This window comes from Cucumis melo, chromosome 1 (assembly GCF_025177605.1).
Source record: "Cucumis melo cultivar AY chromosome 1, USDA_Cmelo_AY_1.0, whole genome shotgun sequence".
Lineage (NCBI taxonomy): Eukaryota > Viridiplantae > Streptophyta > Magnoliopsida > Cucurbitales > Cucurbitaceae > Cucumis > Cucumis melo.
In genome coordinates this window covers 2,074,150-2,102,080 of record NC_066857.1, presented here as the reverse complement: position 1 = coordinate 2,102,080, position 27,931 = coordinate 2,074,150, and the positions used below count along the sequence as shown (strand labels likewise).

Genomic DNA, 27,931 nt, shown 5'->3' with positions numbered 1-27,931 from the left:
AAATTAAATTTAACATTCTAATAATAATAATAATAATAAAAAAAAAAAAAAAAAAAACACACACATAGAATTTGACCAACTAAACAACTTGAATATAAATGCTAAATTTGACCAAATATATAATTTAAGGTTTGACGATTTTGATGCTGATAGGAAATGTGAAAAAGTTAAAATATGTTTAAATCAGTAGATAATAATAGAGTTAATATGTAAATTACTTTAGTACTTCTAATTTTCATACATTATTTATTGGTATTATATTTACACAATTACATCTTAAGGCTTTTTTTTTTTTTACTTGACTTTTATAAAAATTTATGTGAGTGTCAAGGAGTTCAAGACTTTGAGAAGAGTTTTTCGTTGATAGAAGTTTATCAATAATAGATTATGTTGAAAATATTGATTTATTATTAATAGACCATAAGAGTTTTTCGACGATAGAAGTTATCACCAATAAATTTTGACCAAATTTTCTATATTTATAATTTGTTACATATTTAATTATTTTCCCTAGAAACTGATACCTATTATAACTAGTACTTATTAACTCCTATTAATTTATACAACACAGTGGGGAATTTAAATTACCTGAATTGGAAGGGAGCTGACGGGTAGAGTAACCACTAACCTAACTATAAATATTAAAACATAAATATATATATATATATATATATATATATTATATAAAGACAATAAAGTTGAGAAGGGTTCGAGAGTCTCTGTGTACCTATTATGCTAAATCCACGTGATACAATATGTGTTATTTTGTATGTTTAAGTATATACATCACTGAATCTTTTAAACAAAAAATAATATCTACATAGTGGAATCTAATTCCTACCATTTATTTATAGATAAGTACATTTTTGGGACTGCATGTCTTTTGTATTAGTAAAAAATATATTTTCATGGACACACTGCCTCATGACTTAAACGCCATTACAACGAACTCGATTTTAAGCTTTTTATGACATTTTGTTTTGGATAATAGAGTTTATTCTGTGTGTTGATTGATTGAATGTATTAAATACATCAACTTCACCTCTAACAAACATCAATTTTGCTTTTGTTAATAAACAAAAAGAAATGGTGATATTAAGTTTGAGTATGAAGATGAGAAAGCAGGGCTCGAGAATCAATAATGAAGATAAGGTTGAAGAAGCAAGTAAGCATTCGAATTATGGATCCAACCACTAAATAAAATAAACAAAACACACAACGAAAACGCCAAAAGAAAAGAAAAATGATTGATTGCTTTAAAGGAATAGCCGCCAGCGGGCAGAGAGCATAAAAAGGCAGACCAAAAGGTTTGAATTGACCGAGACATTCTTCCAATACCAATTCCCACCTTGGCTTCAAATACAATAATCATGAAATCACTGACCCAACCAAGTCAATTCCTCCTCATGACGTGAACTTCTCTACCATTTTTCCAATCCAATTTCTCCACTTCCACACCGAAAGAGCGGCATCACCAGCTTTGCCAGAGCCGATAATGGGGAATGGCACTTCCAAGCTCGATTCCTCCTCCTCCTCCTCATCTTCTTCCGATCCCGATGCCGAAGAATCTCGTATTTCTCGATTTAAGAATCGTGTTCATCTTCGTCGTTTTCTTCGTAGGCGTCGTAAAGTCACCAATGGCAGAGGTTTTCGTTCTCATACCAAACTTGGCTCTGCGGAGGATTTCGCTGGAATCGCTATTCTAACTCTTATTCGTGTATTTCTCTGCCTAACTTCGCTTTCTCGTCTTGATTCCGCTCTCTCTCTCTCTCTATCTGTTTTTATTTTATTTTATGTGTTTTGCTATTGTTTGTTTGTAGGCGCGAATGGATTTCAAGGACAGGTGGCTAGCTTGTGTTTCATTTGGAGAACAGACTTTTCGAACGGGAATCTCTGACCAGTTAAGTGCCTGGTTCTTTGTCTCTGTTCTTCTGACAGTTTTTGTGTTTGGTTAATCCTTTGGGACTGCTCTGCTGATCTTTAAACAAACGTGATTGTTAGACAAAGAAGCAAGCTACACACCCGCACGTATATTCCTTGATTTCATCGCTTTTTCTCATTTGCCTGCTGTAGCGACAATAGCTGAAATGAAGTTATCGTTTTATTTTTTTAAATTAATTAGGTATGGGAATCTTGTAATTGGAAAATGTTGTTCCATCTTGGAGAAGGGAATCTTTTATGGTGTAAAAGGGAAAAAGCAAAGGTTGGTTTGCTGTGCTGGAAAGTTACATTGTGGGGAAAACTATGAGAGTTGAATTACTACATTGTCCGCATAAACCTTTGCTTTCTCCCGAAAAATTGAGACGTGGTGGGAAGTGAAAATTGGAAACAGTATAAACAATATCTAAAACGTTGGAAATACGTTTGGGTTCTCTAACTTTTGTGCTGTTTAAATGTCTTATTAACACTGTATTGAATGTTAGAGCAGAAAGGTGCTTTTTATCGCTATTCTTAGAGAAAAGAGGAAAATCTTTCATCGAATTACATAGTTTCTTACACAGAAGAGTATTGACAATGTTGCAAATTTTCTAATTGTGATGAACAATTCACCAAGTACAGAAAACCTATCTGATAAGAATCACAAAGTTCAAAGAAATAAGCGAAATCATTATTCTGGAGGTTAGCTATTTTCATGGGATTAGTTTGAATTTGAACGTAGCAACTGAACGAATTATTATTACTTTTTTAAGAATCAGGTTTCGGGACTACAGGAATAAAAAGAGTTATAAATTTAACCGTACTTGTAGTTTTGTAAAATTTACCTGGGATGCAAACTTAAATTCACAAGTTTTAACTTTAAAGTTTCTGTCATTTTCAATTGACTCGAAACTTTTACTTTCTTGTCTGGGCTGGCCAATTTGGTTTTATCATCCTAGACATTTTCAATTTTAACTGCCATTTTTAGGAGCCCTTGGTAAAATTGGAGCATGATATCTGACATGTTCATAAAATTTTCTATACCTTTCATATACATATACATGCGTAAATCTATAATGTTGAGTTTGTTGATTGGGTTTCATTGGTTCTGCAGCACCAAAGAACCAGCTTGGAACTCTGTGAGTACTCAGACCTCTACTATTTTGCAGAAAATTGAGTTTCTTTATTTGCATTGTATTCAACTAAATTAAAATTTTTGTTTGCATTTGTATTTAAAATGCTTTCCCTATCACTTCTTGAGCAGGAATTGATTTAAATTGTTCCATCAATGCGTTTCTATTTAAGTCAGTTTTACTATCATATAGAAAATTGAAAGAATATACAAGGGTACAAAGAAGGAAAAGCTCAAAAAACGGAGCCAAGCTACAATAAGAAACTCCAGTCAAGAGAAATAAAACCAAGCAATTAGTTACAAAAGAGCCTAAAAATAGAGGTCCAAAGAAAAACAGAGAATCTAACAAGGAACTAAACATCGTCAAAAGATCTCCTGTGCCCTCTGCAGGTTATGTTGTCTATCTCACCTTAAGACCCCCACGAAATAGCACATACCCCAGGCATCACCCCAACCTGCCAGAATGAAGGAAGTTGCTGTTTTGGTTCTAAAGCTACTATTTTGAAGGATGGTTGTCTTTTCCTCATCTCATGAGGAAGTTACTGATTAGTTTCTAAAGCTAAAGTGCTTTTAGGTTCCTTATTGAAACAGAGTTAGTTTTTGTTGTTTTGATGTGGTTTGTTCTCATTGAATTTTTGAGTCCTGTATTTTGTTACTGGTTTGGATGACTTGTCATTTTTCAAATCAAAGTTATGAATATGTTAAAGATCCCATTTCTTTTGAAGAAAATGCAGTTTTGGAAGTGAGGAAGAAGGCCACGGTTTCTTAAAAGTTTAAAGTTTCTTGACGTTTGGAAATTGGAAGTTTTGAAGACTTTACGTTCTGAACTTTTTTGTCCTCGTGGTATTCACTATTCAGTTTCTTGTGTTGTCAAGTTTCTGTTTTTTTCTGCAGTTGGTTGGTGTTCCTCCTTCAGTTGGTTCTATTTTCTCCCTATTAGCTTTCCTTTAAAATTTAAAAAAATGCAAGCGCACATGTTTTTTTTTTTGTTTTTGTTTTTTGAAACAGATTGTTCTGTCCGGGATTCTAGTGTATCTAGTGTTCTTGTTTTTGTTCTATGAATTGTGTGTTTAGAATCTTGTAATTAAGTTTTTCTATTCTATGTTTGCTGCTATTTCTATAGTTTTATGTATTACATTTCATCCATCAATTTTTTTTTTTTAAATAAACAATCCATGAAGATTTCTGTTTCCTTAAAAAAAAAAAAAAAGAAAAAAGAAAACCTACTTAAATATCATTTGTTTAATCTGAAGTAAGGATTTACGGTAATGTAATTGAACATTTATGCTTATTCTTCAGTTTAGAACTGTTGGGCCACATTTAATACGTATTTAATATCTGAATCACCTGACATATGGAGCTTTGTTTAAATACAATATTTCTTCTCAGGAAAAGAAGCTTCTCTTGGAAAAAGATGGACCTCATATTGCGAGAATTTCTGTTTTTGAGGTAGTAATCATCTTTTAAGTTGAATGCTTTTAACTTTGTTTAGGGTTTATTTGAGATTTCCCAGAAAAAAAAGGTTGCTAAGCTTAAGTTTCTGTAGCTCCAGTTTTATTTATTACTACAATATAAATAGAAAAACGAATTAATTTTCAATTCAAAAGTAATATATGACCTTAAAAGAACTTTTCAATATTTAATTATTAGTTTAACATATCATATATCTAATTTAGTATAATTTTATGATTCTAAAAAATTTTGAATGAATTTTATAGAAGTTCATTATGATAATTAATTTATTGCTTACTTTAATGGGTGAAAGAAACAAAATTTGTGGAAAGAAAACCAGAGTTGAAACTGAAGTCAACTTTTGCTAAATTTTCAAATTCTCCCGCTTTTGTAATTTTATCTCAAAATTACAACTTTGTAACCACTAGGGGCAGTAATGTCAAATATTAAAAACAATGCTAACTTGCCATAGAATATTGATAATGAAAGTAGCATTACAGAATTGCATAATTTTGTAGATTTGAGAGAAGAGAAACGTATGAGAAAAATGTAGTAGCAGCCACATCACGTACAACTTTGACTGCTATTAAAAATTTAGAGAGTTAAATATCTCTTTTTTGTTTAATTTTTAAACCAGGAATATACACACGTTTGAGCATGAATTATTTATAGGCATTCATTTAGATTCCATGGAATCGTGTAATCTAAAGTTTGTAAATTATCCTTTTATGTTGCAGACTAATAGAATATCCCGAAACAACCTTGTAGGGTTTTGTGAAATCGATCTACTCGAATTTCTATCACAGGTGAGTAGCTATTACCACATCAGACCCATCCATGATCATTTAGTTCCATTACTTCAAACGCTTCACATGGAAACGTTCATTTTTGTTAACTTTAGCATTTTGCAAGTGCCGAGTTACTCCCTATATTTTAAAATCTTTCTGCTACATAGTATTAACTATTAAATACAATTTTTTCGAATAACACAGTATAGGCAGTTTTTTTTTTATTATTATAGCCGACGATATATGAATGACTAAAGAGTACTAATCGATATGATCTTATTTCTTTAACCATTTCACCTTATGAATAGGCTAAACGCTTGTGCTCAAGAGAATTTCATCTGCCTTGTTCAGAAAATAGAGAATGCCTCAGTTATGAAGGACTTTCGTCCAATTAGCCTCACAACCCTTTCTTTTAAGGTGATTGCTATAAAGTCCTTGCAGAAAGATTGAAATTAGTAATGGACTCCATCATCAGCCCCTTCCAAAGTGCTTTCATTGAAGGAAGGCAAATTCTTGATCCTATCTTGATTGCAAACGAGGCAATGGAGGATTACAAAGCCAAAAAGAAAAAAGGTTGGATCTCGAAACTAGACCTCGAAAAAGCTTTTGACTGAGTAGATTGGAGATTTTTAGAAAAGGTTCTAAATCTGAGAAGTTTCTGCCCCAAATGGATAGCATGGATGATGGCCTGTTTGTCAAATCCTAAATTCTCCATTTTCATCAATGGCAAGACAAGGGGCCGTATAACTGCTTCAAGAGGAATCCGTCAAGGGGACCCCCTCTCGCCCTTCCTTTTTCTCCTTGTAAGTGACGTCTTAACAGCCATTACTAACAAGCTTCACTTAAGTGGACAGTATGAGGACTTCCTCGTGGGCAAGGATTTGATCCACCTCCCCTTGCTGCAATTTGCTGATGATATCCTTCTATTCTGTAAATTTGATGATCAAATACTTCTCAAGTTTAAGGAAGCCATTAGACTCTTCGAATGGTGTTTGGGGCAGAAAGTTAATTGGGAAAAATTAGCTCTTAGTGGAGTTAATTACCCGAGGACATCCTACTTCAAACTGCTGCTCATATTGGCTGCAAGGCAGAAACTTTACCCATTATGTATTTAGGCCTCCCTTTAGGAGGCTATCCTCAACGTAAGAGTTTTGGCAACCAGTCATTGATTGCGTTCATAAGAAATTAGACAGATGGAAGCGCTTTAACATCTCTAGAGGAGGAAGACAAACTTTGTGTAATGCAGTCTTGGCAAGTCACCCAACTTATTATCGATCCTCGTTCTCTATTCCTCAAAATGTGGCAGTCTCACTGGAAAAAATCACAAGGAATTTCTTTTGGGAAGGGTATTCTGGTAGCAAACTTAATCATCTTGTCAAATGGAATTTGGTTTCCCTCCCTTCAAAGGGCGGGGGTCTTGATCTTGGTGGCCTCAAAACTCACAACTGTGCCCTGCTAACAAAATGGGGCTGGAGATTTGCTATGGAAGATTCTGCCTATTGGAGGAAAATCATTTGTAGCATCCACAGTAAGGAGCCTTTTGGTTGGTTCACATAGGAAAAGTTCGGAAATAGTCTAAGGAGCCCATGGATTAGCATCTCAAGGGTGTGGAGGTCGGTAGAATCTCTAGCATTAACTAAACTTGGTAATGGTAGCAGAACTAGTTTCTGGCCAGACATTTGGTTTGGAACTTCTCCTCTCAAAGTTCTTTTTACCTTACTCTACAGAATAGCCTTACTCCCCCACGGCTTGGTTGCAGATTATTGGGATTTTGTTACTCTCTCTTGGTCCCTATCATTTAGAAGAAGTTTAAAAGATGCAGAAATTGTTGAATTTGAATCATTACTCTCCCTTCTCTCCGTTGAAAAAAACTCTTGATTTTGAGGATCACAAGGTTTGGTCATTTGACCCCCAAGGCCGTTTCGATTTGTTGACTATGTTGTGTCCTTTGGTTTGTAATCTCGAACATGATAGGGGTGCTAAGGAGGTGTTAGCCTAGTTGAGATGTTCGAGTGTGCCTCCTAATCCTTTGGTCTATTTATTTTGCTCGATGTATATTTCTCTTGTACTTTGAACTTTAAAGTAATAGAATTGTGAATGATAGGAATTAATGCTTTATTACAAAGTTGCCAAAGGTGTATATTATTTTAAAACTTCTAGTGCAAAATAAAAAGCCTTTGTTAGAATGGGCTAGATTGGCAGCCCTTTACCCAGTTTATCTGATTTTTTGCCAAATCTATCTTCATCATTTTTAAGTAATAGCATATGACAGTTTTTTTCTCTCACTTTCTGTTACTTTCATGAACAATTTTTGTTCTATTGTGGTGCTGCAGGATTCAGACTCTGATATTGAGGAACTCGAATTGTTGGATCCATCACCACCTAATGCAGTGGTTGGCAAAATTTCTGTGTCATGCTCTGTTGAGGTGCGCAATATGTCAAATTATGCTTGTGTTTGTGTGTGTTTCTTTTAAACCTTTTTACGACAACCGAAAACAACCTAAGAATTATGTTTGTTTGTACACCTTATAATATGGTGTGAAAATATTTATTTCACGTCTTTAGTAAATTCAGATAGGCACTTGTATTATTCAATTGGAGCATTAGTTTCTTTTCATTTTTCAATGAAAAGTTTTGTTTTCTTTTCTAGAAGAACTTATGTTATTATTGGCAGGACCCGATCGAAACAGAGAAACGTTTTGCAAAGCGAATCTTATCTATTGTGGTATGTTACAATGTTCTCTTGTAGCTAATGATATAAGGAATAAAAGTTCTATTGCTTATTGCTAAGACTGATGTAGGTTGCTATATTCTTTCAAGGATATCTGGTAAAAATTTCTCATACAGTAGATATTTGAATAAATTGCCTAAGATTAAAGCTTAGGTCAAAATCCCATATTTTCTCCTTCATCATGTAACCCTTACCTTCACCTGCATTGTTTTCACCATTTCTGCTACTTTATCTAAACGATGCTTCCCAAGTGAAAGTAAAAAGAATCTCGTAAAGATAGCATGTTCTTCGTTATTTTGATGGAAGCTGATGGTCGTCTAATTTTAATTAGTATATGTAGGATATATTTGAAGTTCTTTCATGACTTTGAGGAGGAAATTCTTTTGAACTAAAATGAGAAGTAAATTCTTGTGTCTTTTGGGACCATTGTTGTATTTAAAATACTTGCATGCTTGACTTGGAATTGGTTTAAAATATGTCATATACTAGCATTAAAGTTACACTCACGGCAATGTTTAGTAGTACTTGGTTAGCAAACCAAGTTCAGCCGACTGAAATACTTTGAAAACTTAGTTCAAAACCTGATGTTATGCAGTGGAAGTGCTAAAGAACATATATCGGAAGTGGAAGGTGTCAAGTAAATTATCCTTTCTAATCAGCTTTGCAAACTCTGCCTTAATGATAACCTTTCCTCCTTAAGCGAGTCCTCAAGGCTGCTAAGCTCTTCCGGAGACTCGACAACTTGATTTTACCCAAAATCTCCTGATGGTAATAGAAAAAATAGAAAACCTCGTGAAACTACATCTTTGGCCATCTTGATGTATCTGTATAATTCTTTATATCAAAATATAAACAGTTCCAAGAAAGTCTAGTGATACTAGGAAAAATAATAATTATTAAAAGACAGTTGATGGTAATAGAGAAAAAGAAAGAAAAATTCCTAAATGACTAGTTTCCTTCAGAGTGTTGGGTTGGGGTTCCACCACCCTTCTTTTTGCAAGAAACTACTGTTGATCTTTTAACCAACCCTTGGAGAAATTAGTCATACATATAATTTCTCGCTCTTAGGCTGTTGTCTCTCTCTCTTTTTTGTTTTACTACATATCGCTTTTTCTTATTTTATTTTTTTTATATATTTATATAATTTCTAATTATGTTTGCCAGACATCACAAGCATGTAATCCCATTTTCGTCTCTAGAACTCTTCTACTTAATATTGTTGACTTTCATATTTTTGAGCTCTCATATTTTCACAGGATTATAATGAGGATGGAGAGCTCTCATTTCCTGAATTTTCGGATTTAATTGATGCTTTTGGCAATCAAGTGGCAGCTTCTAAGGTTTGGCGTTTAAACATGATCTTCTCTCTCTGTTTCTTTTCTACTCATTTAAGTCATTGTAGGAAATGATTCTGACGTTGGTCTGTTAATTGGAATGGTAGAAATTAGAAGTTAGATCGCTTCTTTTTTTCTTATTCTCCCATTATATCCTTGTGATTCTTTCTCCTTTATTTATGGAACATAAGTTCCTTATTCCTAAAATAAGTTCATTCTACACTGGTTCTACTATCTGATTAAAATTGAATTTTGCTTCTGTTTCCAAGGATGAAAATCTGCTGAATCAGCTTTAGATGTTTATTTTTCAGTTTATCTTGTTTGAAGTTCTTTTAATTTCTTTTTTATTCTAATTTAAAGTACTTATTCTCTGAAATAAATATCTTCGTTGCTCTATCTGGTTTTATATTAATTTTCCTTAGTGATATAGTTATTAATATTGTAGAAAGAGGAGCTTTTTAAGGCAGCTGACAAGAATGGGGATGGTGTTGTCACGCTTGATGAGTTGGCTGCTCTTCTTGCTGCTCAACAAGAGAAGTAATGATCCATTTAAATCATTCTTTGGAATAATGTTTTTAACTTATTTCTTGCATCAGATCATTATTTGATACTTGAAAATCGGAAAATTTTTTAGATTTCATGGTAAAGTAGAATGATTGATAGTGGAGTTGCAATTTTTTCTTAAGTGTTTATCTTAACAAGAATCAAGATATTTCATTCGACCAATAGAAAGTGACTAATGCTCAAAAGATACGAAATAAGAAGAATAAAAAGGAAAACCTACTATTCAAAACCAAATAAGCACAACAAGCTTGAAACACAAAGAATTGGGGATCTCTGTGAAAATTGGATAGTGGAGTTACCATTGTCTTTATGCATATTATTGAAGAATTTACTTGTGCGATGCACATCTTGGAAAGTTTCTCTGCCCATCCCCATGCAAGCAGTACTTTACATATTTGAGACTTTTTTTTTTTCATTTCATGCCTAATAAGGTAAGACAAACTATTGTTAAGTGACAGCAAACAAAATCTTTACTACAGTAGCAAGAATGTTATGAAGATGGAATGTAGTGTCAATTAAGAGACAGTTACTGGTGAAAAACCTGCTAATGAACTTTGATTGGGGTTGAAAGTGGAATGTATATATTTAATTTTTTGTGCTTACAACTCTCCTATTTCTTCATCACATTCCTTTTCATTTTTGTAGCATGTTGATGCTTTTCTTTAAATTGCAGGGAGCCATTGATGAACCGTTGTCCTGTTTGTGGTGAAACTCTTGAAGTTTCTGATAAACTGAACAATATGATTCACTTGACTTTATGTTTTGACGAAGGAACTGGAAACCAAGTTATGACCGGAGGCTTCTTGACTGATAAACAGGCTGCATATGGGTAGAGTTTTTGTGTACATTAGCTCTTTTTTTGACTCAGGCCAAGATAGCTAAACAGAGCAGTAGAACTTCCAGAGAAAATGAGATAAATGTTGAATAATCTTGCTAGATCCCACTAAAGTTTTTAAATTAAATAAACATGACCTTACTTGAACAGGTTTCTGTTCTATAGGTTAAACATCTGAGTTCTAAAGTTTTTAAACTAAACCTTTCAGGTTAATCTACATTCATTTTTTTGGATATGAAATATTTGCATCAAAATATCAGTAACTACAAAATTGGGAGAATTTGGATAGTTGGTTTATTTCAGGCTCTTGTAATCTGTCTTTTTTCTTTTTTTTCCCTTTGGTCATTTTGGTTCTCTTTAGCTCCCTTTCTGCTTTATTTGGTATCTTGTTTGGTTTATTATTTTCATTTGTACTTCGCTTGTTGTCTTTCTTTTCCTTGGTGGAGATTTGTAATGTTGAGCGTTAGTCTCTTCCTTTATATCAACGAATTTTCTCCTTTCCTGTTTTAAAGAAAAATAAAAAAGAAAATGGCATTGTGGTGACATAAAATATCTTACATTAGCAATATTAAATCACCCCAGTAATTTAAGTATAATAATTAAATAATTAAAAACTGCCGGTGCACCCTAATGCAGACCTTGCCAAGAAATGTATCTTAGTGAGGACACCTTGTTCATGTGAGGCAAGGAGCATCGATGCACCAATGATATTTGACTCCTTTTTTTCCTGTAGAGATTGAGAAATTCAGATGCTTTGCAGGTGGATGTTTAAATTAAGCGAATGGGCGCATTTTTCATCTTATGATGTTGGTCTAAACTCTGGTTCGAGTGCATCTCATATTGTTGTATGTAGCTTCTCTAAATTTCACCTCTTTTCCAAATTAAATAACTTCCGTATACAAATTCTTTTTTGTGTAATTAATTACATTCAATGGATGTATTGTTAAACACTTCTGCAGCTTAGTACGTCCCTACAGATTTTAAAGGAATCATCTTGGGAATGAAAATGAAAATTGATCAACTTTAAAAGCATGTTTCCAAATGATAAATTGATTATCTCTTGTAAATTTTACAGTTCTCTATTTCCTTGGTTTTCTATTCACGCGTACCGGTTAATAATTTTCAGCACCTTTTACTAACGTTGAAGTAACCTTAAAGTCCTCAAGAAAAGAAAAAATAATGTCTAACATAGTAGAGTTTGAATAGAGAGAATTTGAATCAATATTTGTAAAAGTCAACCAAATATTTTCTTTTAAACTGGTTTTGTTGAAATGTTTTTGAACTAATTTGTAATATTTTTGGATAAGAGTCGGAGCTATTTGTAATATTATCAATATCTTTCTGAGCTTAGTATTTTCATCTTTTACTTTTTGCTTCTTAGCTCACAGTTTACTTTTTAGGTTTATGATCGGCAGAAAAAAAGGCTAGTGGAAGAGATAATTGATGGAAAGATTGTTTTGTCGATGAGGGCCATCTATCAGTCAAAAGTAGGTCTCACTCTTATGGATAAAGGTATGTTTTAGTTTGTGAAGTGATCTTGATATGTAACATTACACCTGTTTCGAAACTTACCGCTTAGCCTGTTAGAACAATTATTGACCCTCCTTCTGTCTCCTCTATACAATGGCTTGTGTATAAACCATTATGGGTTGACTTAGTGGTGGTAAATGGAGGCATGACCTTAATAAAGGGCTAAGAGGTCATGAGTTCAATCCATGGTGGCATCGGTTTAATATTTTATGAATTTTCTTGACACCAAAATGTTGTAGAGTCAGACGGGTTGTCCTGTGAGATTAGTTAAAGTGCATGTAAGTTGGCTCGAACACTCATGGATATCAAATGAAGGAAAAATACAATGGCTTGTGCATAACTATTATTCATGTTTTAGAATAATTAGTATTGATATTCCACCCTGTATTCACCGTGATTGTGGATCATGGGAAAACAAGTAACAGTACTTGGGGAAATGGGTTCAAAACCTTTGGTGGCTACCTACATAAAAATTAAAATATAATAATCTAATTAGCTTCTTAAAAAAGTATTGTTCTCGAATTCTTTCTGCTTTTTGTCAATGTTTTCTATTCGTTTAACATTTACTCTCCTAATTTTATTTTTCACTCCATTTAACAATCTCTCTCAATAAACAGAAACTATTTTTGATTAGTTGTGGACCTTGTTGAAAGCCCATGAGCAGTTAAGATTTACTTTGCCCTAGTTTTTTATTCTTTTAATTAGGCTCATGCTGCCTATAAATTTTCCTCTTTATACCTTTATGATTATTAGAAAATAATAAGAAACAAATATATCGTGGTTTTTCTCCATGTTAGGGTTTCCATGTAGATCTTGTGTTCTTTCTTCGTCTTATTTTTCAATAAGTTGCATGAAAATTTACGATAAGTTTTTCTATAACTTATCCAACTTAGAAAGAGGACGGTCAACTAAAAGCTGAGCTTAGTAGACCACCTAAAGAATACCAAAAAGAACAATGCAACTAAAAACATTTTAGCTTATAATATAGATTGAATTTGTTTAGCTTAGGGTTTGTTTTGGCTCCTTCTGTTGGAATGTTGTCTTGAATGCATTTCTTTTATTAATCTTAATGAATTCTTGGTTTCGCTCCTTAGGAAAAGGAAAATAAAAAATAGAAAATTGAGCAAAACAACTGAAAATACAACTCCAAACACGAGTCTAGAGACTGCCATTGGGAACCTAAGCTAATGATCTAGAACATAAGTACTCTTTTTCCTGCTATCACTTCATTAACTCCTTTCTTTTTATATCCGTGAGTGTTCGGGTTAGCTTACGTGTACGTCGACTAATCTGATGGGACAATCCCGACCCTACAACTTTGGGTGTCAAGGAAACTCGTAGAAAATTAATTCATAGGTAGGTGACCGCCATGGATTGAACCTATGACCTTTTAGTTAATTATTAAGATTCTTTTTTTTTTTTCCGTTAGGCCAACCCATGATGGTTTTATTTAACTCTTCTACAAGCGGTTGAAATTTTCCTCACATATGGAAGTCAAGGACCTGTAATTCATCTTTCTATCTCCTTCCTTTTCCCATCCTTTTCCTCAAAGATATATTAGTAATTAGTTACAACATCTGTTAGGCTTGCTGCTAAACAGAGGGGTTGGGGAATGATGAGGGTAGGCAATATTTTGAAGTATGAATTAGGGTTTGAGAATATCTCAAGATTGGGAGGAGTAAGACTCCTAGTTAGGGAGAGTAGGATTACTAGTAGGAGGCATATTAATAATTAGATATGAAGTTTGTTAGGGTTTTTAGTTATAAATAGAAGGGAGTAGATTGTGAGCAAGGGGGTGAAGAATTTAGTAGTAATTTTTTTTGGGAAATTTTGGAGAGAGTAGCCATCTCAAAAGACTATGGTTTATCATAGTTTCTTCTTTTATATTGCAATATATTATCTATCTTTTAGTATTCTTGTGTTTCTTTGTGTTCTTGTTAGGTGGTATCCTAATAGGAGGGTTCAAGTACCTCGAACACTTGGTTTATCTTACAATTATTTATCTTGTAATTTGGACTCTATTAGACTTCAACATATTACATTAAGTACTAAATTTTATTTACCTTCATGGTTTCACTTGTGTAATTTGCAATAAGAGACAAACTTTTGTTAGAAACCAAGGTAGTATGGGATGCCTTTGTCTCAATTGGTTAGAATGGGATGACCAATGTGGTACTTAAGTGGCTTGGCTCTTCCACGTCCCACCTCAATAGCTAGCTTTTGGGTTCTCCAATGTACTTAAGTACCTAACAACTTTTCATTGATATAATAAAAAGAGGCTAAATACTCAAACGATACAAACTATACAAAGGAGTAGAAATAAAAAATGTAACCGAAATATATATATAAGATTAAGCAAATAAAGAAGTATAACTAGATTATCAATCAAGATTTCGATGCTAAGAGGGATTAGTGAGGCAACCCAGTCGAGAAAATGTATTGCATAGAAAAAATCCTGAACTGCTTTGATTAATAAGTCTTCAAACAAGCAAATTCAAAACGATCTAGCCAAGGGAGATGCTCGTCTTGGAAAACTCTTTGATTACATTCTAACCATAATGGTGATAAAATTGCTTTCATTCCATTAATCAAAAGCAACTAGCCCTTGGGACTAAGAAAAAGACCCGATATAAGCTGCATAACTCTGATCTTATTATTAAATCTTTAGTTAAACTTCAATTAAATGCACCATTTTTACTAGGTGCTATTTTGTTTCATTCACTCCTTTTGTTCTTTTGATTTAAACGTACATTCTTTGATGGGTTAATGCAGGGGTGAAAGAACTCTTATATAGCATTTCTGAAAAGCAAGGAAAGCGAATGGATTCAGTGGAATCTGCAAAAGATATTCCAAGTTTCATTGAATCTTTCAAGGCAATGATTATTTTTTTGAGTTATTTCCGCACAAGTTTCACCAAGTTTCAAATAAGTACTATAGTGATCAAAGATCACTTTCTTGAGTTATTACTATTATTAGTATCTTTTACTGATGGAGCTTTTGCAAATGAAAATGAAAAAGTACATAAATCCGTGATGTGTTCTAGAGAAGATGGTTTTAATACTGACCTAAATATTACTGAAGCACATTGCGTATCAGCTGTAAGTAGAAAGCTTTTTGTCTAAAGAACAAAGAAGGGATATGTTAGGATACTTCCTAACAAGAATCAAGATCTAAAATATATTGATAATTAAAGAAGAAACTACAATATAATCCAAGTATAAAGGAACTTGGAACCTCCCTCTAGAGTGCTCTCACCCAAGCCCTAAATCACTCCACAAAATAGTCTCCCCTTCACTCACTCATCCTCATACTATTTATACAACATCCAGTAACCAACTTTCCATCTAATGACCATTATACCCCTTAATACTAATATACTAATATTCCTATATAGTACCTAACAGGATATTTTCTTGAGTTATTTTAAACATACCATATTCTAGTTAGATTGATATATGCTAGGGAGAAAATTGACACACTTATGGAAAGTAAGTGGGGGAGGATAGTTAAAACATCTTATTGGTTGGTATAAATTTTCTTAACCGTTAGAAGTAGATGGTTTGAAAATTGGCAGCCTGAATTTGACAAACCAATTGGAGAGCATTCGTCTAGCTGTTTGGTAATTTTGTACTTCCTGATCTCTTAATGGAAAGTGCTCGTGTCTTATCCACAAAAGAAAAAAACTGGTTACCTGATATTTAAAAATGGGCAAAGAGGCTACATCTATCTCCATTAGACCATCATTTATCACAAGGTAATAAAATAGCAATTTAAATTTTTATTAATAAGTCAAATTTGTTTTGCCACATGGCAGGTTTTAATTGATTAATTAGTGGGCTACTGGCTACACCCTAGTAGTTTTCTTTAAAAATTAGGACTTATCAGCTAAATGGGGGTGGTGATTCTTTGAAGAGCTTGATGGAGGTAATTGCAAACATCTGAAGAAAATATTCTCAGGTGCCGCTCAATTGGTTGGAGAATTGGCAACAATTGAATCCTTGGGAAAATATTTCTAATCTATGGGATGATGGAGAAACACTCTTTTATTAAAATTGGAGAAGGAAGTCAACATGAGCATAAATCAACAAGTATCTACTTCTTCCCTTGAAGTGGGAGGTTCAAATGCATGCCCTGCTATTTGCTGCAAGAATGATGGAAAAGAAGCCTGATTCTGGAAAGATGCAGGTTTCAGTGAGCTACCTTGGATGATCAGTTTGTGCTTCTTTTTATAGTTGCTTCATATACAGATTTTATAGTATTTGATTTCTGGGATGGAATTTTCCAATCTTGGAAAATTACTACAAGAAGGAAGCTGAATTTGGGGCTCTTAAGTCATATTTTGGCTGTTCTAGAAGATAGTCAAATTGGAGGAAAAGTCAGAGGATGTACCCTTCTGGTCCATTTTTGGTTAAATTTTGGATGAAGAGGCTTGAATGATTGCAATTGACCGTATGAGTTTTTGGTAGTTGGATCTAGTAAACCTTTTGGATTGTTGAAATTTAGTTGGATATTTGGAAGTGATGGTATGAATTTTCTAATTAAAACCAAATTTCTTTTGCCATTTAGCATTTTATGGTGTACAAATGGAACTAATGAAAAGGGCATAGTAAAAACATTGAAGACTGACGTCAATGTGCTTCTGAGGGGATCTTATTCAGGAGATTCCAGCTTGATCGAGAAGAATAGATGCAAACTCAAAGGGGATTTTATTCAGGGGCCGGGATCTTTTTATGGTGTTCAGATTGAACTAATGAAAAGGACATAACCAAGAGGTCTTGGATTCAATCCATGGTGGCCACCTACCTAGGGATTAGTTTTCTACGAGTTTCCTTGATACCCAAGTTGTAGGGTCGGGCGGATTGTCCTGTGAGATTAGAGGTACACGTAAGCTGGCCCGGACACTCACAGATATAAAAAAAAATCTAATGAAAAGGGGATAGTAAACACCAAATCAATGTACTTCTGAGGGAATCTCCTCCATGAGTGAGAAGAATAAAAAGCGCATAGTAAAACACCAAATCCACGAGGAGCTTGCGAGCTTATGGTGTACTGTTTCTTTCCCTGTCAGTCTCTGATTACTGCCTACTACACAAGACCTTATTGTGTTCAGTCTTGCATGCATTTTCTGAATTTATCTATCCAACTTTACATATTTTGCTTGTCGGTAAACTACAATTATGTTAGCCGCATCTTGTGGATGACAACCTCTATTGGGCTTTGCAGGATCAAATCAATATGAATGAGGTGAAGCACCCTTTGGAATATTTCAAGGTATGTTACTTTCTTTTTTTGGAGAAAACATGGCAGCTTGTTTTACTAGCCTGCATGCTTTGTTGAATTATGGATAAAATATCAAATTTACAGCCCATGGGCTTAAATTTTTGTAGTTGAGAGGTGATTTAATGTCCTACCATAGTAGGAGGTCATGTGTTTGAGTTTCTATAATGTTATTTTCTTCCCAGTTCATATTGAAAACCACATTCTGGACCTTTGTGCAAATTTTCAAGGCACAATAGTGGGACTGTGTGCCCTATGATTTGATCCTTGTTTCCACCAACTAATGCCAAATATTGCTTTCTATTACAATTTGGGCACACTGTGTCGAAATATCGTATGACTGAGATTTTGCAAAGCTTTGGATTTTTGTTGTCACTTGAGTGTGTTGTAGTAAGGCATTTTGTAAAGCTTTAAATTGTGGTTTACTAATTGGTGTTTTGCCTGCCTTCTTGAATCTCTTTTCCAACCCTCTAAATGCCAAAAGTAAATGTATCGTGAAAAGGATATTGAAGTGTCAATTTTCTACTACTCTTAAATGACAAGGAAGCAATAACTTTCCCTTCCGACTTCCAAGTAGTGCTAGAAGTGGGAAAGTATATTATTACCGTCCTATTGCATACTTGAATTTCCTTAATAGTGCATAAACATCTGCATTAGCTGTGGCATTATTTCAATTGCTTGGATACAAACAACTTTATTTTTATTTATGAATGAAGTGTTGTTTCTGCTATTAAAAAAAAATAATGACAATAAATTTTGACTCTCACATTTGCAGACATTTAATGAATTCTTTATAAGAGAGTTGAAGCCTGGTGTTAGACCAATTGCGCATGTGGAATGTGATGATGTTGCAGTATGTGCTGCTGATTGCCGACTAATGGCATTTAAGTCAATTGATGACAGCCTAAGGTTGTGGATCAAGGTACTTTTTATCTTTGATGATGTCAGTATTGGGTGTATGTTTTCCGGTCATGTTCTTTAAAATGTAGTAGTCGATGATTATGTTTATAACTGTTCAAAAGTTGAAAATTTGATATAAATTGGATAACTTCTTGTTTGTTTGGTCCCATTTGATTACCGTGTTTTAGTTTTATGCTTTTGAAAACTAAGCATATAATCACTACTTCTAGCTATAGTTTTCTTACTTTATTATCTACTATTTAAACATTTTTTCAAAAACTAAGCCAAGTTTTGAAATGAAAAAAAATTGGTTTTGAAAATTTGATTTTGTTTTAAAATTTTGCTTAGATTCATATGTTTTTTTAAGAAGGGTGGAAAACCTAATGAACTCCCGTAATAAAAACTCATTATGCAAAAAATTCAGACAAAGCTTTATAGAAATGCTATTTTAAATAATTCTGGAGGAAACTCTCCAGTGAAATCATTATACTGTATTGAAATTGAATGCTTTATCTATCAGGCAATGAAGAAAAACTTTTGATAATGCTTTTTTTTTAAATAATATATTAGGTCTATTGATGTGGTAGGAAGTAGGGTTTTATGGTCGAACCCTTAATTTATTAGGATTAGGATTAGTTTCTTTAATTTATTAGGATTAGGATTAGTTTCTTTGGTTTATTAGGATTAGAATTAGTTCTTGTCTTCTTGTATTCCCAACTTTTGAACTCTAATAAAATTCTCTTATTTGGTATATATCATCTACCTTGAAGAAAACATGTCTATAGCAAATGTAGTACAACAGAAGTTCGGTTGATAGCAAACTATTTTTGGGTTTTCCTTATTTCTGCTACAACTACAATGAATGGCAGTTTAAAGTCAATTATTTGAAATTATTGTTTCGTAATTGTAGGGGCGGAAGTTTTCAGTTCAAGGTCTTTTAGGGCAAGATATAAGTGCAAGTGCTTTTATGGATGGGACGTTGGTGATATTTCGATTGGCACCACAAGTATTCTCCTTATTCTCTCTATGGGTGATATTTAACCTTATCACATATTTTAATCTAAGCAGGGTTGCTCTGTTTCAGGATTATCATCGCTTTCATTTTCCAGTCTCTGGTTTCATTGAACAAATTGTAGACATACCTGGATGCCTGTATACTGTATGTTCATTGAATACATAAAAACGTTTGGTTTTCTTTTTTCTTTCTTTTCAAAGAATAATTTTAGGACTTGCATGTTCTATTAAACTCGTTCTTTTCCTTGTTAGGTTAATCCAATTGCTGTCAATAGCAAGTATTGCAATGTCTTCACAGAGAACAAGCGTTCAGTAGCTATAATTTCAACATCCGATTTTGGCAAGGTTTACTCATTTACTTTTGGTTTGAATATAATGATCATATCATTTAATCAGGTTGAAGATACACACATATATAGAGAGAGAGACAACTAAGAAACCCTACTCTAGGGAACGTAAAATTACAATAAAGGACGGCTATGTATAATTATGATATAAACACATATTATAACACTGAAAATGCTATAATGTGTGAGAAATATTCTTTGTTATTAGTCCATGCTAGCCTGAACTTCTGTAATATGTCCTGATTTCTAATTGAATGGTATAGGATTATGTACAAACTTGCATCCATTCTCACCATGTGTCATTTATTTAAGAGATCAAGATTGTTTTAGAAATGCAATCCCTACTCTTTTAACTAGATATTTATATTGAAGGAGACATTTTATAGTTCAAATATCAGAAGGAACCTCTTCTAAGGTTAAGTACCTTTGGTAATCACAGTGTTCTTCCAGTTAATCTTGAATTGAATACTCATTTATGGGCTAGCTCTTTTGACAAGGATTTAAGTCTTCTGTAGTCTCTATTAAAATAAATAAATAAATAATAATAATCATAAACCCGTAATACAGTAAAGCTAATATTTGACAAAAGGGAAGAAATTCCAAAACTATATAAGCAACCTTATAAACCATCCGTGGTAAAAAGGGAGACATAGTCTCAATAATTAACTAAGAGATCATGGGTTCAATCCATTGTTGCCACCTAATCTAGGAATTACGGGTTTCTTTGATACCAAAATGTTGTAGAGTCAGACAGGTTCTCTTGTGAGATTAGTCGAGGTGTGCGTAAGCTAGCACGGACACTCACAAATATCAAAAAAAAATTAAAAAGTACCTTTGTTGTTATGGTAACAAACTCAACCAAAAGCCGTTGAAAATATATGAATTGAGCGAGCAAAACGATATTGTACATTGTAGATTTGAAGTTGTATTGGACCATATGATGTACGAGTCTATTTTATATAAATTAAAAAATTTAAATATTTACTTGTTGACTTATAGTAGGTTATGATTTTCTTTTTCCAATGATTTGCTTGAATTTGCTGCATTGGTTGGCTAACTGTCAACCGTGGCTTTTATAATTGTCGAGTTGTTTGTCAATGGCATGCAAGTGTAATATATTAGGTTGCTTTTGCTGCCAATAGCAATTTTGTATTTAATGACCATAGTCTATTGACATTGAAAGACAAACTTAGTTCATTATTCTTTTGACAATGAGTGTTGCCCTCAACTGTAGGTTGCTTTTGTTGCAATTGGAGCTACCATGGTTGGCAGCATAACCTTCAAAAAAGGGAAGGGAGATAATGTAAAGAAAGGAGAAGAGGTAAGCTTACAATAGATATCTTTTTCCATATGTAGCATATTACTATGGGAGATGGGACTGTGTATTATCTTCTAACTGATTCACTTTCTCTGCAGTTTGGGTATTTCTCTTTCGGTGGAAGTACTGTAATTTGTGTCTTTGAAAAGGTTAGCATTTCATTTCGTTTCTTGTAATTTGTATCTTTGTTCTATGTTCATTAAGTCAAACATTTCGTACCAATCACGTGGAGGTTGGAATCTATTTTACATGAAATTTCAATACTTATGGAGATGCTGAAGTCATAGATTTTTAGAAAAAGCTTGCATTGATGGATAGGGAACTCTTTGGAAGTTTACTAAAAGTTCCAAACTGAAGTGATTGAAAATTTTGGGGGAATCTTAGAGAAGAGCTTTTTAATCTTCTTTCGTCTGGCGCTATGCTTGTTTGAAAGATTCACATTTTTAGAATAACAGGAATAGCATTTATGCATGCCAAATCCTAATCTTTCAGAAGAATAGAAAGGCGAATGATTGAAATGTTCATATTTCAGCACACAAGAATTTTGCAACTGAAAGTCGTTCGTAAAATTGCATTTTACTCTTTTGTTAATGGTCAATCGGAGAAAAAAGTGTTTCTCTAAAAAACTTATTTTTATTTAAACTCTCTCGATAAAAACTATTTAAAATGAATTAAAATTGTCTCAAAAGTTATTTAAGTGGTCGACAAATACTTAATTTTTTTTCAAATTAAACACTCGAAAAGTTAAATCGAGCAATACATAGGAAAAAAACCTTTTTTTAGATAAATAAAACTGTTATGATTTATTATTATATTTAGATAATTAATATAAAGTGAGTGGTTGAAAATTTATTGTTTATTATATTATAATTTTTTTCCAAATTAGACACTTAAGGGTGTTCGGGGCAAGAAGTGAGTTATTATAGTTATAGGTTATTATAGTTATAGGTTATTATAGTTAAGTTATAATAGTTTGTATTTGGGTGTAGATTAATTTCGTTTGGATTACAATAATGTGTTTATGGCGTACATTATTTTAGTTTGAAGAGGAGATAGCAAACACAATAGCAAATAATAAAAAGTTGATGAATGTGAAATAGTAAAAGTTGTAGCAAACAAGAGGTTTTGAAATAGTGTTTATCGTAGGTAATAGAAGATATTTAAATAGTATTTACTATATAGCTAGAGGTAGTTATTATAGTTTTTGTCCCAAACGGTCGATGTTTAATCTCTAAGAATTTATTATTATTAGATTTTAGATAAGTAATCACTAAAGTCTATAAATAATTTTGGAGTAGTCGGGTGCATATTTCCAATGTTGTTGTAGGATTCTCAATTCTATCTGGGACCTACAAACAGATGCAGTTCAGTTAATTTAGTTGAGCATCGTTATCGTTCTGAATATGAGCGTCAAACCACCCTAGAAATCTTCATTGATCTCACAACTTTACTGCATTCTTGTGGTCTATACGTTGTTTTCCTTCTAAATTCTGAAATTTAGTTTTAGTTTTGAATAATGAAAAGTTTCACAATCCCCCACTTCTGCCATCTATAAAACAAGTTTTTTTAGTAGAATTTTCAAATTGTCATGCAGGATTCGATCCAATTAGATGAGGACCTGTTAGCAAATAGTTCCAGATCACTTGAAACGTTGGTTCGCGTCGGGACTAAGCTTGGTCTTTCTACCAGAAGAGTTTCTCAAACCGATTTTCCAGATGTAAGTCGTTGTGCCATAGACGACCAAAAATGAGCTCAATTGTGTATGTCTCGTTTTCTACTCTGTTCATAGTTGTCTTAATGTTTTTGTGAATCTTGCAATTCCATCTATTTACTATGATCTGTCACTGTCCCACGGTGGAGGAAAAAAAAAAGAAAAAAAAGAAAAAAAACACTGATCGATTTTGTGGATATCAATAAAACTAACGAGTGTATGTATAACAATTGTGTTGTAAGTTGTGCCAATCATGAGTTTGTATTTCTACTTTTTAGGTCTTGAGAAGGGTTATTAACCTATTTTCTGTTTTCATATTTATGAATATTTTCTTGTTCATTTATACAACGAATTCAATATTTTTTTAGCTAGGTGTGAAGGTTGTGTTTGAAATGACTGCTTCCATATAGATAAATTATCAGAAGTACTAGTCACATGTTAACTCAGTAATTCACGGGTTATTTATGCACATTTCTAGGTATTTAGTGGGAATTGTGAGTCATTTGTCATGTTTGAATTTTTGTTGTTTAAATTTTTATTGTGGTTTCCGCAAGTAAATACTAGTCTGTTAATTGACATGTTTTTTTTTCCCTTTAAAGTTGGGGGTTTAAATTTCTACTATAACCTACTAAAAAAGAAACTAGTTGGTAAACTTCCTAGCTGATTGTTGATGCGATAAATAGGCAACCATCAATGAAGTGTCTATTAAGTCAAATTCGATATCTATGGATGGTTTTTAATTTTAATTAGGTTAATTCAGAACGTAAAATCTAAGATACATTTGAAAATGACTATAAAAGTACAATCATAAAACTCTCAAATATCTTTCCAAAAGCTTAACAAAGTCTAAAAAGATATCATATTTTAATACTAAAATCAGGAATAATGGGATTCATTGTTAAAAAAACAGGAAAAAAAATCGGTATCTATATGACTAACTATAGATGTGTCTGTTTGTGTGTGTGAGTTTAAATATGTGATTATATTTGAAGAAATATTCTCCAAGAAAATCTTCATTCTAGAAATTTATCTTCCATAGGAGATTATCATAGCAGAATATCTTGGTTTTTTTGTTTTAGCAGTAGTGTTAGTCTCTCCTAAATTAAATCCTTCATCCATATTCGTTTTCTTAAATTTTATTAACCTAGAGAAAAACAAACAAGCCCTTTTATTTTCTTATTTCTCTCTTAAGAACTTGTATGAGTTCCATATGTACTTGAGTGGAACATAATTTTGAGAAGGAATGAAGAGGATTTTGAAGTAAAAGGAGGAAAAAGAATTGATCGAGTAAGAAAATAAATCTGGGCTTCAATTTCGAAGCTTTTTTATAATTATTCTCTCGGAAACATTTTTCTTCGCTGGATCCCTTTTCTGTAGTCGAAGTGTTGTGTTGGGCTGTTTTTTTTTTTATGTTTTTGTTTTTTCTCGATTAAATTTGTTGTTTCATAGGAAAAAAAAGGAATTTGAAAAGATGTTGATAACTAGAATATCATCAAACTAAATAAACACAAATCTAACGTTAAATAGTTTATTTATTTACATTGTGTCATCCCTACCAAAAGTAACAGCACATACAAACACTGTTTTGTTCTTGTTGTCTTTTACTGAGTAAAAAACAGAAAAAGAACAAAAGAAAAATATTAAAAAATAAATAAAAAAAAAAGATAAATAGAAACTAAATTACCATAAAAAATTACAATGTGAGTTTGATTGAAAACAAGTGAAGCCAAAAAAACCACCTAATAACTGTGTGTGAAGCCTCCTGTATAAGGATTATGCTGTATCTGTCTCCCATCTCTTGCATATTGCTGCCACATGAGTTGCTCTTCCACCAATAGCTTCTGCTTCCTCTCCATCTCCGACATCTGAACGTAAGGCGGAGGCGCCACTGCCACCGATGCAGCAAACGGATCGCTTACAACCGACGATGAGCTCGTCCCACTGCCTTCAGGCGTTGGAGGGGCTGGCAATGCAAGCATTGCTGGCCTCCCTGCAGACCCAAGTGCCATACTACTTGCACTGCCACTCACTCCATATCCTGATCCAGCCATTGTTGACTTTACTGCTGTTTGTTTATACATTCCATCTAAAAGAAGCATATCAAATCCTCCACCAAGATCAGCTCTTTGATTTGATAAATTACTTGCTGATTGAACTAAAGCCGATTCCCAATCTGCTGATTCATCATTAAATGCTTGCCATGGTAATGCTTTAACTGATGAATCAACTGGTCCACTTCCATCAAATAATGCTAATGCTAATTTATCTGCATTTTCTTCTCTTATCATTGCATGTTCTTCACCAAGGTTTAGTAAATCACCCATCATTGAATTTTCATTATCCTTCTTCATTTCATCTTTAATTTCTTTCTCTTCTTCTTTCACTTCCGTGGCTGTAGTTTCTTCCTCTTTGACATCCTCTGGTGGTGGAAGAGCTTTAACTGAATTCATATCTTCTTCTTCTTCTTCTTCTACTTTGTGTTCTTCCTCTGCTATTTCCAATTGAGGTTGGGCTTTTTCTCTATCTTTTTGGCATTGAGCTAAGGCAGATCTGTCTTTGATGAATTCATCCATGACTTCAAGTTTCTTGGGAGTTATTTTTTCAACTTCTGGATATTCAGAAGAACGAGCAATTCCAATTGTTTTACACCAAGAATAGAACAATTCTAGTTCATCAAACTGCTTCCCAACTCTACAGAAAATCTCATACACTTTGACACAATCTTGAATTTTTAACTCCATGAAACGATCAATTAAGATCCCCATGATTTCTGTTATGTCATAATATATTTGGAAGCTTTCTCTTACGATTGGGTATAATGCCACTAACACCACTCTGTTGTTCTTAGCAGCACCTATATTTATGTAGAATCAACATCAATTAACATATAATAGAAATCAATTTCATGAAATTTAATAGCCAAATAGTGGTTTTCAAGACTCTTTTAAGTTATAGATTTTCAATTGTATTTTTGTTAGAGGAGCAAGTTCTCTTCGTGTTTTAAATACGTTTCAAATCAATGCAGATAAGGGGCAACTGCATTCCATAATTATAATAAAAGTAACCATTTTAGATCTTAGGTCTAAAATCTTAATAAATAATGGATAATGTGAATATCCTAATGTGAGCATATGTTGTAAACCCTCATAGGTTGGAGTTCTAAGAAAGCATTCTTTTTTATTATGTATTTTTTTTTTCTTATGGTACCTGTATTTTCAAAACGTTCATTGTATTACTTTTTCTTCGCTAAAATAACCATGAAATTTTATTAGAAGTTTTCCGTGATGCATAAATTTTGTGTTAAAATCTTGTAAATATGGATAAAAATGGTAGGTCACCAAAATGAACGTTATGAATAAGGAATGAGACGAATCAAGATTGAAAGTAACGTAAACCAAAATATATCACAGGTAAAAAAGATACAAAAATACTAAAACAAAAGTAGTATTGAAACGAACCGAACCTGTAGGACGACAAGCCAAAAAGCGTTCAAGAAGCTGTTGTAAATGTTGTGTCCTCGAGAATATTTGGTCGGACGTCATATCTCGTATCGGTGTGGCTCTTATGACAATGGCTTTGCTGTTGTCTTCCTCGTCATTATTGTCGTTGTCAATGTTGTTGTTATTACTACTGCAGCTATTTTGTTGTTGGTGGTGATGGTGTTCATCTTCTTCATCCAATCCAAAGGCACTCCTTCTCCCTCTTCGACTTTGCATCCTAAACTCAAGCCTTTCATCAAGATACAAAGCGTAAGTACGAACAAAAGCAGAATAATCCCAAGAATTTGATAGAGAAGCATCTCTAAAATCAGACATATTCAAGAATCTTGTCCCACGCCTTGTCGAGAAAAAGATCTCTTGCTCGTATGCTGGGTCGCCCTCCGACACCAACCGTTGGATTAACATTAAGGTTTTGAGTGCCACTGTCCAATTCTTTGTCTTGTTCAGTCGCCTGGATAGCGTGTTTACGCATGCACTTATGTACGCTCGTGAGTAGCAGGTGAGGCTAAGAATCTCTCGTACGTGTCGCTCTTCGGCTGGGTACTCTTCATGTCTTGTGGCTTTCACAATGGCTACTTCTAAATCCGACAATGAATTGCTGCTTCCAACCTTCGCCAAACCTATGCTTGTCTTGTCCTTCACTGCCCCTAATGCTCGTCTAATCTTGCTTGGTGCCATGGGGTATGATCGATCACTTTGTTATTGTTTTTTCTCTTGCTCTTGCTCTTGCTCTCGCTCTCTTGTTTTCGTTCTTGTTCTGTTTTTGTTTTTGTTTGTTCCTCGTAAATTCAACGTTCTATCAACGTTGCATTTCCCATTCTTTTAGCATCCAAAAGTGGGAGGCTTTGTAATGTTTGTCATATAAGGCTGTTTTAGTTTATCTATTCTTAGCAATTTCCTTCCTTTTCTTTTCTTCCTTCAAAGAGAAATAATATTTATAGAAGGGTTTATTTATGGATCCAAGCTTTGACCTTTTCAAATTTTGTTCAAACCCACCAGATCACATATGGGATATATATATATATATGTGTGTGTGTAATATTGTTACACTCTCAAGTAAACAATCATGTAGAGTTTCACATGTTACATGAACGTTTTTTTTTTTTTTAAATAGTAATGGATTGGATCATATAAATGATACATTAATGGCTTATTCTCATTCCTTCTTTATCCCAAAGTTAATTTCAACTTGAATCGATCCCCACCTCATATTTTTGGTTATAATTAAGAAATTGTGGGGTGGGATTGTTTTCACCTTCTAAATCATTTTTTATGCTTAATTATTAGTTTCATACAAATATTCAAGGCGGTTTGTAATGCATATAGTTGCAAAATTTTGGCCAAATTTTCGCATATGCTTCTTCAACAATAATGGAATATTTTGAGGAATGCATTAACCAACATGCATGAATTAAGAAAGATGATACTTGCTAACACACTTTGATGCCCAAATAAGAGGTAGGAAACAATTATAATGTTAGAATGCTTTAGGATTTTCGAACAAGCTGGAAGAAATAATGACATCTATTGTTGAAGCAGAATCTGGTTGGTTTTCAGAGTTTTAGTTTAGGGTTTCCAATT

General features: G+C 33.3%; 2 protein-coding genes across 2 annotated transcripts; one reads left to right on the top strand and one right to left on the bottom strand.

Moving 5' to 3' along the window:
• The first annotated feature begins 1,245 nt into the window (after positions 1-1,245).
• LOC103495456 (phosphatidylserine decarboxylase proenzyme 2-like) lies at positions 1,246-23,217 on the top strand. Its single transcript, XM_008457023.3, has 21 exons — positions 1,246-1,717; positions 1,821-1,900; positions 3,032-3,056; positions 4,439-4,498; positions 5,239-5,307; positions 7,623-7,715; positions 7,964-8,014; positions 9,277-9,360; positions 9,800-9,891; positions 10,592-10,747; positions 11,514-11,598; positions 12,154-12,265; positions 15,056-15,156; positions 17,507-17,554; positions 18,336-18,482; positions 19,371-19,466; positions 19,545-19,619; positions 19,727-19,819; positions 21,056-21,142; positions 21,238-21,288; positions 22,734-23,217. The coding sequence occupies exons 1-21, from the start codon at positions 1,496-1,498 to the stop codon at positions 22,887-22,889; spliced, it is 1,983 nt and encodes a 660-aa protein (XP_008455245.2). The 5' UTR covers positions 1,246-1,495; the 3' UTR covers positions 22,890-23,217.
• Positions 23,218-24,364: 1,147 nt separating this feature from the next.
• On the bottom strand, positions 24,365-27,238 carry LOC103495455 (putative clathrin assembly protein At1g03050). The gene is made up of 2 exons (XM_008457022.3): positions 26,314-27,238; positions 24,365-25,704 (listed from the first exon to the last, which is right to left on the bottom strand). The coding sequence occupies exons 1-2, from the start codon at positions 27,026-27,028 to the stop codon at positions 24,590-24,592; spliced, it is 1,830 nt and encodes a 609-aa protein (XP_008455244.2). The 5' UTR covers positions 27,029-27,238; the 3' UTR covers positions 24,365-24,589.
• Positions 27,239-27,931: the final 693 nt, after the last annotated feature.